Source organism: Nanorana parkeri, unplaced genomic scaffold, assembly GCF_000935625.1.
Source record: "Nanorana parkeri isolate BGI_ZX_2015 unplaced genomic scaffold, ASM93562v1 scaffold108, whole genome shotgun sequence".
In the NCBI taxonomy this organism is placed as follows: domain Eukaryota; kingdom Metazoa; phylum Chordata; class Amphibia; order Anura; family Dicroglossidae; genus Nanorana; species Nanorana parkeri.
Window position 1 is genome coordinate 35,328 of NW_017306376.1, and position 12,738 is coordinate 48,065.

At 40.9% G+C, this 12,738-nt stretch overlaps 1 protein-coding gene across 1 annotated transcript in view; it reads right to left on the reverse strand.

The window, feature by feature from the left end:
• Nucleotides 1-9,656: 9,656 nt before the first annotated feature.
• CDH23 (cadherin related 23) overlaps nt 9,657-12,738 on the reverse strand; it is a 782,513-nt gene continuing 779,431 nt past the window's right edge. Inside the window, exons 69-70 of the mRNA XM_018553073.1 lie at nt 12,051-12,164; nt 9,657-10,162 (exon numbers count right to left, since the gene is read on the reverse strand). Coding sequence (XP_018408575.1) covers nt 9,839-10,162; nt 12,051-12,164 — 438 coding nt within the window. The 3' untranslated portion in view covers nt 9,657-9,838. The remainder of the gene's footprint in view (nt 10,163-12,050; nt 12,165-12,738) is intronic.

Sequence of the window (12,738 nt, forward strand, 5' to 3'; positions counted from 1 at the left end):
GCCACCAAACATCAACAAACTTCAACCTGAGCAACTAGACAGGTTTTAAATGGAATGACCTGGATCTAGGCACAGGATGCCACACCCCTGGAAAGTAGTATAGCAAAAAACAGAAAGCTGGGGTTTTTTGGGCAACCGACTGACAACTTTCAGACCAAACGTTATTTAGAAAAATATAGTTTTATTATAGTTTAAAAAAAGATGAAGATATTTTGATAAAATTGACAACATGATTTAGTTCTTCATAAGATTACGCTCAATAAAATTATAAAATGAGACAATTGGTTTACATGATAAACAGAAAATTCTTGGACAAAAGACATGATTGGTATGACAGAATAATGTTGGAGGCGCTTGGTTTTCTCAATGTGACGTTTCGTGCTGAATAGCGCTTCTTCAGGAGAAGGAGAGGGAAGTTGTCCTTGAAGTCTGTGTCCCAATGCTTCAACCCAGCTCAAACAGTAGGATGATAAGTATTGGAGCATGGAGAGGGGGGCAAAGGGAGAGGAAGGGTGGAGGCCCTGGACCCCAGCAGAGGCAGACCGAATCAAGAGAAGACGGAAATAACCAGTACTCAGATGGTTGAAAGTAAATTGAATATTGCAATCCCCAGTCAGAGCCGTAGGATGTCAGTCCCTCTCAATATCGAGCCCCCAGCAGCTTGCGCAGCAGAGGGACGGACATCCTACGGCTCTGACCGGGGATTGCAATATTCTTCAATTTACTTTCAACCATCTATGAGTACTGGTTATTCTGTCATCTCTTGATTCGGTCTGCCTCTGCTGGGGTCCAGGGCCTCCACCCTTCCTCTCCCTTTGCCCCCCTCTCCATGCTCCAATACTTATCATCCTACTGTTTGAGCTGGGTTGAAGCATTGGGACGCACACAGACTTCAAGGACAACTTCCCTCTCCTTCTCCTGAAGAAGCGCTATTCAGCACGAAACGTCACGTTGAGAAAACCAAGCGCCTCCAACATTATTCTGTCATACGAATCATGTCTTTTGTCCAAGAATTTTCTGTTTATCATGTAAACCAATTGTCTCATTTTATAATTTTATTGAGCGTAATCTTATGTATGAAGAACTAAATCATTGTGGAGTGAGCGTATAGGGGAATCATGTCAATTTTATCAAATTATCTTCATCTTTTTTTAAACTATATTAAATAAAACTATTTTCCTAAACGTTTGGTCTGAAAGTTTGTCAGTCGGTTGCCCAAAAAACCCCAGCTTTCTGTTTTTTGCTATACTGAGTAACTAAGACACTTGTAGGGGTGTCCAAGGATGGATGCATGCTTGTAGCGTTTCCCACTCACAGCAGCCCACACTGGGTAACGCCACATCAGAGGGGTTGACACAAATGACCAACAGTCAGCAAAAATGGTGACTACACAGGAAAATCAGCTGTAATTCTAAATGAATAAAGTGAGTATCATCACTTTTGTTTTTCAGCAAGTCTTATTCATGTGCTAAAATTCAATGCTAATTATAAATAACCAACGCAAAGTGGCAGCAATAAACGCGTATATACCTACAATTTATAGTACTGCAAAAATACAGACCAACACATTCAAAACGTAATGCCTAATAACGTTGCGATCCCCAATGTCAAGTAGCTAATAAAACGGTACAGCATTTTATATAAGAACATTATTCATACACTGACTAATCCCAGGATTTGTGTAATAGTAACTCTATCAGACCCTATTGTAACATGCTTTGCTCATATGAAAATAGTTTTACACAAAAAATGTTCTTCTAGATTGCTTTACTAAACCAGATATACTCATTTCATGAAATGAGTATGTCATCTATTGCAAACCACATGATCTTCCTAAGTAATTCTACCATATGATTCAGACACAAAACAGAAGTTATATGGAAACATTGCACACATGCAATATATGCAGATTAATAAAGGTATAATATAAACTATTACCCATTGTGACAAATAACCAGCTTTATAGCAAGGGAACAAATCAACAATTGCCAGAAGAAAATAAAGTGTTTGCAGCTTTCTCCCCAACCTACAGGATCCACTCCAGTGCATGCATAGATGTATACAATCCCTTTTCCAATCAGTTTACAACCAGCCAACAATCATGCCATTTTACAGTCGGAGTGTATTTGATTAGCCTATTAAGGGAACCTGTCAGGATATAAATCTTGTATCCCCCGCATGGGTGACTTATATTTGAAGATCTATAATTGTCACGCCTCTTTGTTTTTCTGCTTAGAGAATCAATGGGCCAAAACCTATTGCAGTGGCTGTAAAGGTGTCATGGGCCAGGTATACTAAGTAGCAAAGCAAAGATATTTATCCTGGCAGGTTAAAGAAAACAAAGTCCATAGCACAACTCTACAACACCCTTCCTGTTTAGCCAGGACAGTAAATGTTCCCATCACAGGAGTGAAGCAGCAAACATCCTCAGAATTTATAGACGGAGCACATTTTAGAAGCATTTCAAACACTACTCAAAATAAATACAAATTTGCAGTCTAAAAAAGGAAATGCTATGTTGACATGTTAATGATAGCTGCACCTACAATTAAGTACTTCAAATTATGTAAAAGCAACACATCTATTGTTATGAAAGTATAAAAACTATAGGCCCCAAACTGCTGTCAGGGGTCACTTACTTATGGCTGACTGGTGTCCATGGCTTTAATGTTGCCTCTGTTGCAGGTTCCATGAACACAATGTTAAGGTATGCCAACATCACTGGTAACTTGCCAGTGGCCGCAACATGTAACCTGCATCTTATGCCCCTTTACTGCTGTGTTTCCCAAATCTGTTCTCAAGTCCCAACACAAGTGCATGTTTTGCAGGTAACCTCACATATGCACAGGTGGAGTCATCAGCTTCCCAGCAATGTGTGTGATTAACTAAACATGAACTGTTGTGTGTGCGCCTCTGTAGTATCACTGATGGTGTGTGGGTCAGACCTCCTATAAATGTTTAGTGGAAAGGTATTGTATATCATATCTCCCCCCCCTTTACATTCACTTGAACTTACCGGTAGTCAATGTCAGGAGATGATAGTGAAAAAGGCAAGGTTGATCGGGAGCAGAGTGGGGACATGTTGGTCTGTTACGCACGCACGTCACCATTTTGTAAGACAATACAGTAAAAATCACCCTTGGCCCTGAACTTGAAAAACATTGCGGCAGGCAGAGGTAAAACAATTATTCTTACTGCACTAATAAACAAAATCAGTTTGTTACATAATCTATATATTGCGCAATTCCACATGACGTATTCAGACTGATTACAGTGCATTTTTCTCCTGGGAACTCTGTACATTAGCAATCAGTCACAAGACACTTGCGTTGCTAGATGGATCACCAGAAGGATTACGCCATCAGCAATCACATACAGAGCCAATGAATGTGACCCTGCTGGGCTCCATCTTGTCCTTGTGTGGAACACCGCAGTATTCAGAAGTGGGCTTGTGCAGAAAGTCCTAGAATGTTGTATAATGTAACATTCCCTAGTAAGGTTCTGTATAAGAAATGAGAGTTGTTTTTGACTTTGGACTCTAAATCACTTCAGGGGGCAGTCCTGGGCCTTGGCCGTGAGGACCCAGCAAACAGCCGCCTGAGTGCACGGGCATGCTGCTGGGAGGGAGGGACGGACTTCTGCAGCCCCCCCACCCCCACCCCCACCAGAAAACAGCAAGAGGAGGTGAAGGTAAGTTAGTAAATAAAATAATTATTGTTTGTAGCCCAATTGATGGCATTGCTGTATAAAGTACAGCTGGTATTTGTAGTGCTATATAGCAGGTCCCATTCTGCATTACAGCATGGCACCCTCTATAGAGGACTACAAATCTCAGCAGTACTTTATACAACAATGCCATTTTTCCAACTTTTTTTGTGTGGTTGCTACAGGGGATATGGGTTGGGGGGGGGGCAAAAATAATCTTGCACCAGGGCTCTTTGTTCCCTAGGTCCGCCACTGCCTACATCCACACAGTTTAGCGTAGATGGAGGAATCTGTTGCACTTTTTCCATTCCATCTGACCATAGAAAATCTGCAGATAATCTATAGGTGTATGGCCAGCTTTAGATTAAGAAGTTAGGTTTCTTTCTTATAGACAACAGTCTGCCACACCTCCTACTCAAGCCACAGTACTCCCCGAGTAACCCTTGTTTTAGGGTGGCTCCTTTCTCTTGCAGGGTCCTATGGAACCACCCCTGTGTGCGCCCCCACAGACACAGCAAGGCAATTCATTCCCCTGCTCCCCGCGTCTCCCTTTCCCAATACAGTAGATGGAAAGCTGATGGAGACTGTGCTGTCATTGTGTACTGGACAAAAGTAAAGGGAAGCTTAGCTGAGAGAGTTGGAGCCAGCTGTTCAGAAACATAATGGTTATAAGTGCTTGGACAAAAAGTGTAAAGACATAACTTTGCTTGGCAATGTATATTTGTTTCATCTGGATTCATTATTGAAAAAAAACTTTGAGTTTAATACTACTTAAACAATCTCCTAACCAGCCATTGTAGTAAAACGGCCAGTCAGGAGATCTATTGTTCTGACTGGAAGTTTAAAAACATTCTTCAGCATAGAGGGGATGCACGCACAAGATGCACTCCCAATGCCTTTGCCTGTGATCTGTGTTGTCTAATGACAACAGATCAAAGGGCACAGAACCAATCAGACTGACTCTGTGCCTTGGGATTGTTGTCATGGCCAGTCATAGTGAAAGCCTTCTCCTTTCTCTCAGAGTAGCAATCAAGAAAGGATGCTCACAGCCATCACAGAGAGCAAAAAGCGGCTAGGGTCTCTGCAATTTCTCTTGGTTTAGCACTCATGGTGGTAAAAAAAGGGATTTTCTCAGCCTCTGTATATTGCTGCGGTGCTCCCTGCTCCTTACTCCACAGGCAAACCATGTATGTTACCCATTTTTTGAAAGCAATGCAGGTGATCACTGTCAAAAGTAATGCGCTTCCTGTCGTAGGCACAGAAGGCTTGTATGCCACTAGCTGCAAGTATATCAGTCCTATGTCTGGAGGGGAAGGCATAGAAGAATGCCTGCAGCCTCTGCATTCCAAGTCAGCAATCATAGGAGCAATATAAACCATAAATTCCAGCTTAGCTACAGAGAACTTCTCCCTGCATTAGACAGATGACGGGGTCACACCTGATGGAGCTATGGACTCAAGCAGGGGAAAACAATCCTGGCTGTCGGTGTCAGGTCTGTGAGGAAGGACACTGGAACACTTAGTGGATTGTGAGCTGGAAAGACCCGATTCCACGGGACTGCTTCTCTTGCCCTTAGGATTCTCTTGCTATACAGATACAACCTATTTGAGAAAAACGGGTAAAACCATGTGTATCTACAAACTAGCTACTGAAAGCAGAAAAGGTTCAAATGGCCACAGGTGGCCAAGTTACTGTAGGCAACAGCATAGAAAATCCTAGGTGAAATTGTATCACCAGAAAGATGCTACCTCACGCTGAACAGGCAGGAACAGAGCATGGAGTGTGCCCACGTGACACTCCAGCTAGTGAAGCAGCAATTAATTATCCAGTGCATTAAGTCTTTCTGTGGAAAGAAGCAGAAAAGGGGGAATGATGGCTTCCAATGGTTCCAATAATTGTAGTAGCTACCAATGCTTGGCCAACATGGTGTACCCATTGAAGAGTCTTCATAGATTGCCTCAGGGCCTGGAAAATCCTTTGTGGCTAACTGAGTTCACATAGGCCTGGAAAGAGCCAGAAGGATAACCCAATTGTCTCTGAAAATGCCATATTCTTGTTATGTAGCCTAACTGCTACAGGTGGGCTTTCTTTTGAGAACAGCTCCATTTTTTTAATTCTAGTTTTTTTTTTATATACAGGTGAAACTCGAATAATTAGAATATCGTGCAAAGTTCATTTATTTCACTAATGCAACATAAAAGGTGAAACTAATATATAAGATAGACTCATTACATGCAAAGCAAGATAATTCAAGCCGTGATTTGTCATAATTGTGATGATTATGGCTTACAGCTCATGAAAACCCCAAGAACCCCAAATCCACAACCTCAAAAAAGTAGATTATTACATGCAATCAATAAAACAAGGATTGTACATAGAACAATATCGGACCTCTGAAAAGTACAAGCATGCATATGTACTCAGTACTTGGTTTGGGCCCCTTTTGCAGAACTTACTGCAATTACTTTTGCACGATATTCTAATTATTCGAGTTTCACCTGTATATGTCTTAGTGTCCCATTATTGGAGGTAAACTCTGGTCAAAATGTGAACATTTTAAAACAATTGCACACATGAAGCACAGCAAGCCTCCACAGTATTTATGTGCTTACATTCAGATATTGTTGTAGTACACCAATCCTTCCAAGAAAATGTTTTCACTAATCTGGTGATCTGAGAAACCCTGGTTTTGATGGAAAGAGATTCAATGACACCACCACTGCAGACTTCCTGTTGTCTTTTACATACACAGTATGATGAATGTCAGTACTAACAAGTTTCTCACAGCCACCAAACAGATTCAAACATGTTTTTAAAGCCGAGTAAGCACAGGCTTTAGAAGATACTCACCTACTGAACCTGTGAGGAGCTCTCTTAAATTGCAACTGTAGTGGATTCAGAGATATTAAATTGAAGTAGACTTTGCAGTAAAATGCAAGGTCTGCTTACACTGTCTGGGCCCCTCACCTTCATGAATCACCTATTAGTAGGTGTAAAACGTACCTGTATAGAAAAAAAAGTTAGGGTTTTTACTTGCCCCCATCTTCCCCACAACGACTAGGTGGGGATGATGTTACACTCATTTCAGCTAGATCATGGGTAATACAGAGCAGCCAGAATATCACAAGAAGATGGTCTTGCACTAGACTGGAATTTCTTCTTATGAGATCTCATCTGCTCTGCATTCTTCATGAATCTTCCTGGGAGGAGAGTGCTGTCCGTCTCAGTAATGTAGAACTTGCATCGTACGGCAAGGTCTGTTTTAAGATAAATGTAGTGAACTATTGCTGGATGGTATTGGTAGCTCAGTGGTTGGTTTCACTGTGTGCATTTCTAGGTTTACATATGGACTTTGCAGTATTGTTGCAGTAACGAATGGTGCTGTAAGACTATACCTGGCCGTTTGGGTGCTTCTGCGCATGTGCGTAGCTCTGTCTTCCGCATTTGCGGGAAATATGTGCTAATGCGCATGCAATGGAACATACGTGCAAAAGACTTGCTAAGGATATGATGCAACTCCCCTTGATAGAGAGCTCTATTTAAACCTGCCTGTTATGTGGATCATTGATGAATGGTGTTTCAGCTTGTGTGTCTGTTCCTGTGATTCAGCCTGTCCCTGTGTTCTGCTGCCTTGAGCAGGATCTCCATTGACTACTCCTGATTGCTACCTGCCCCTGACCTCTGCTGCCTTGAGCAGGATCTCCATTGACTACTCCTGATTGCTGCCTGCCCCTGACCTCTGCTTGTTCCTGGACTATTGTTCTGCCTGCTGTTCTTGTACTTCGTTGCCCGATTGGTGTTGACCCTGGTCTGCCTGACTTCGTCCTGCTCCTGCAGTGTTCTTCGCTGTCCTCCTGGCTGCATCCTTGCCTGCTTCCTTGGAGACCAGCTTCTGGACTTAACCAGGCACAGTGCACTACATCACCTGGCACCGGTGCTGCTCTCTGTCCTCTCACTCCCTGTCTCCCCTCTCAGGGGTGTGGGACAAGAGTTGCAGGGGAGGCCTCCTCAACTACTCGGTCCTCTACCAGGTACGTGATAGGTGCCCATATGAAAGGGGCCTAACAATAAACAAAAAATAAAATTAAAAAATAACAACACCTGAAATAATGACCTCAAGACATTGGTAATATTGGAATGGTATACTCTGGGGCCAAGTTAATATACTGAGCCATGCTAAAGGCCTATGTTGCGCACTGTAAATCATATGTTCCTTACCTAGTGACACCATACAAGATAGTATTTGTCTCTACTTCACTAAGTTACACAATTAATAAGGCTGAAAAAAGACACAGATCAACTCATGTTATACAAAATATTAAAATATAACTTTGCCATTTACTTTACTGTAAGAACATTTCTTTATTAAATTACTGATCTGCCATTACTATTTTATGATCCCTTTGTTTGAATCGTTTGAATCCACAGTGATGACATGAGTTCTGAAGTGTTTTATATGACAGAAAAAAAAATTGAAATATATTTTAAGAGAAAACCATTGTTTCTTCATTTAATCCAAAGGATGAATTTGAAAGTAGTGACATTTGCTAGAAATTGGTTGCATGTAAAGGCAGCTATAGGTTCCCCCACAGGAAAGCTAAGATCTGAATGCTCACATTCCTTGTCAAACATTTACAGCCATTACTGAAACTCTGTTCCTCTTGTGGAAGATGTATGTAAAATGTGAATAGCAATACAAAATGAACTACATGTGGGACTATCAGGACTAGAAATTAAAGTATTTTACATTTATAAAATATTAACAAAGACAAGTGTCACAATATTGCTCCACTCCTGTACAGGTCAACTCTGTCACTGGCTGTGTCATCGGGAAACTTTGTTCATCACAAACATGCATGGAAGTCTGCGAACAGCCACTGAGGGATGTCAAAACCAAGGGAGAGTGTAGGTGTACTGATTAAAGGTACCCTTTGACACTGTGCTGCATAGTATACCTATATTTCTAGTTCTGATACTACCTACTTTATATATTTGTTAAAGCACAACTGAAGACACTATTTTTGTTGTTGTTGGAGTAAAGTGGTTTATTCCATGTCAGGTATTTATTGCTGTTTCTGTGGCCTTTTGTGCAGTTGTTCCCTCCCTTGTGTGGTCACTGGAAGAGGAAGTGAGCAAAATGGGACAGACCATTTTTTTAAAGTAGAATAAGAGACTAGGGACTTTGTCAGTTGTTCTTTTTTTTTGCTCTGTCCCAACTGGAGAGATTTCTTTACTTCCTCTTTTATCACCAGCAGATTACGTGTGGTAAAATCGCTGTAATGGGCACATACGTGGCAAAGGATGTTCTTACTCATCCCCACTGTAACCAAAATCAAATATATGATTTGGCTGGAGTTAAGCTTCAAGACTATTCACATCTTGCTTATGTTAAGGTCTGTTTTAGATTTATGGACCCCTATAGCCTCATTCACTCTACAGCCTATTAGCACCTCCAGCTGAAATAACCGAGACATGGTTCATTCATCATTTTGTTTTTCTCATCATAACAAACATTAAAAAAAGGCAAGAAAAGAAAACACAAAATTCACATACATTTAAAAATAAATTAAAATGACACACTACAACTCTTTCAGAAGTCTCTTGGAAGTGGTGATCGGAAACTTGTGTTGTTTTGGTAAGTCAGCACAACTGAAAGATGTTCACCTAAAGTTCTGACCATGTTGTGACCTCACAGGCCTAGTGGCAGTGTTTCTGTCCAGTGTTAGTGTCTTTTAAATAAAAGAGTAGGTTTTCTGAACACTAGAAAAGTTTTACAACACTGCCGGCAGAAAAGAATTCTTTGTACCAAGCCGTTCTCAGCATTATCTTCAACCCTGTTGTCACAAATCCATGTTTCTTCACGTCTAACAGCCACCAGAAACACTACGATATGGCAGGTGTACACTTCCCCAGTCGCAGTGGCAGATAATCTTTTTTTTTTTTTGAGGAAATTTCCTTTTTATATAACCTTCTAGTCTGCTCTGGATGGTAAGGCGCCGGTCATTTTGGATACATCCTCTTGGCAGCTTAAGCTATGCTACCATTTGCTGCCTCCTCTCCTTTTTGTGCCACAATGCTGAAGCAGGGCTCAGTACGCTCTTCTTAGCTGCTAGACCAATGAGGCCACCTCTAGTCATAATTCTGTTATCTCCAGAGGGCTCTCCTCGATGGTATCTCTCAGCTTGTGCATTGGAGTAGACTTGGCAGATTCTGTGCGGGCATTTCTATCATTAAAAACACAATTGTCTGTGCTAAGCGTTTCCAGAGAACGCCCTAGAGCTCTTTGATCTTCTTCTGGTAAACTGTTGATGTCAGAATTTAAGAGAGTCCCTGTGCTACCATGAACAATGTGGATTCCATCTGGTCCTTTCAATTCAATTGGCTGCTTGTGTTTGAAGCGTAGTGAGCCGTGCCTTGGGCTCTCATCCTCATCATCATCCAAATCATTCTGAATCAACTGAAACACACAAAAAAAGCCAGTATTGTATTGTTAATGATCGATATGGGTTGTCTGATTAACATCCTCTGCTATAGAATGTATTCAAGTATGATCCTTAAACCATTTGACTCACTCCTGATAACTATTCAACCATTCTCAGTTGCAAGACCTAAAGTGGAACTTAATCAACATCATTCAAACACAATGTTCATAGAACATACAAGTATGTCTGAAAATGTATGTTGCTCAAAAAGTTAACAAATCACTGCTACATCTGCTGTAGGACCTGTGTCTACAGGATGTTTCTTGCAACACAACTGCTTCTCTCCCCATACAAGTCAATAGGAGTGAAAAAGCAGCTTGATCCATGTTGATGCAGAATAAAAGGAGATCAAAGGCAGGTCAGGAGGAGGTCAACTGCAGCTCAAATGCACCTCTCAATGAACTCTGAATGATTTCAGAAGAATCTCAAGCTTATCTCAAATCCAGACTGAATGCGCCTAAAAGAAAGTTGCATTCACTCATCGACACATGCCATTTCTCTTTGGAAGAAATGGTTATTAGTGGCATTAATACAGTAAGTCACCTGATGCACCATGTGACTTGTAAACAAACCCAGACCTCATGTGCAGTTGCATCACTGGAGTCACGGAACTGGTGCTATCCATGCGCCAGTCTCAGTCCAGGAAGAAGAGAATCATAAATGGCTGGATCAAAGATGGCTGGCACATGGATAACACCTGCAACTACACATGAGGTCTGGGTTTGTATGCAAGTAACATGGCGCATCAGGTGACCTACTGGAATACTGCCCAGTGGCAAGGTATGAAAAAAAGAGACTCATGTACATGGGAAAAAGGCCTTTGCTCAGTTTACTAAGTTGGTTTCATTTACTAGGTTCTAAGAGCAACCTTATCTGCTTATGTATCACTTCCCTTTCAACTGTCTAAAGAAATTAGTAAATGATACCTGTTTTTTCTCAGAGCACATCTATACTTGTTTCTGTTTCCCTGTTTAGTGTAAATAACATAATTTATCTTCAGATTTCTTGTATTAGCTAAATCAGAAATAAACAATAAAGGCTACAATGACAGGGGCTTAAAAGTTCATCTACAGAAAATGTTGCACCGTGCAGCTATGAAAGGAACATAGTACAGAAATAGTGTAAAATGTACTTTGTAAAGTAAAAAAGACAAAAATGGATGTAAATTAAAACACCAACACAGCTTATTCATTATTGTACTCCGCTGCTCAACCTAAAAAAGGTGGCTACAACCAACAATGAGATAAGTTCAGGGCCATATTTCTGCCTAGGCTGTGGGCTGTGGCCTGGGACCCATCCAGCTGTGTCCTCTTTGCTGGTGTCCCTACACTGTTTGTGCATTTTTGTTGGTAGCACAGCACACTGCTGTACATACTTATAGTTCACGTACTTCTGGCTTTTTACACTGAGCACCAAACTGCTAACAGTTTACCCAACTATTTCAATGAAGGGGTGGTGATACTGTATATTGAGATAGGTGTGGATCTATGGTAGGACAAGGTAGCTGAGAGCCATTGGCTGCTCAAATATAGCCTGGATATAACAACAGAGAACACGCCAACACAGAGACCTCAATAGGCAACCATAAGATACATAATAAAACATATTTACTAGTTACTGTCTTGCTTTGAAAGAATTCATATGCTTATCTTGAAGATTATGCTTTATATATATAGACAAAAAGAAAGGTAAGCATGCCTATCTATAGTGAGCCTACCAAAAAAACTTCAATGACAATTTATGTAAAACACTGTAGAAAGATATAGTGAGATGGGAGAGAGACAGAAAACACACCATGCAGACCCACTGCACCCTTGGAGACACACCAAGCATTTAGCCTGCACACAGTGTAAGGAGGTCTACCTCTGTGACTGAGGACTGGTCACCAGTGCTGGTGGTGGCCTTATGAACCATTCTTTGCGCTAATAACTTTTTCAGTCTCATATAATCATCCAAAACGACTTTCAGCAGTGATCCCTGTGTGTGGATGATGGTTAATGTTGATTTAAAATAAATTTATCAAACTATGAGTAAACATCAACATATAAAATGCAAACACAATAACAACTATTTTCTAGTATGCTAGAATGATCGCTGTCAGATAAATGGTTAGTTTTCTAAACTTTGAAATTATTCTTGGTAGGATCTGAATGTTTTGAACCATAAGCCCCAAATCAGCCTACTTTCAGTATCAATCAATCAATCAGTATTTTAAATTAGCCATGGGTCATTCTCAGGTTTGAATCCCACACTATGTACAGTACATTCTTTTAATCTGAGAATGCACTGAACAAGTCCCTTTTCTAATCATAAATATACAGTGTTTTCACTCTAAAGTCAATAATACTTAAGATGCTCTCACAGTTTTGTCAAATATACACCAGGTCCTCTAACTTCCTCTCTCAAGAGCTTGGCATGGAAAGGTCAGGGATTACTTGGAACTCGAGATCGTAGGCTACAACTCAGATTGTTGATTTTTTTTTAAATCAATTACTTTTTATTACACATAACAACAAAGAAAACAAACACCCCCCCCCACCACGTTCTACCT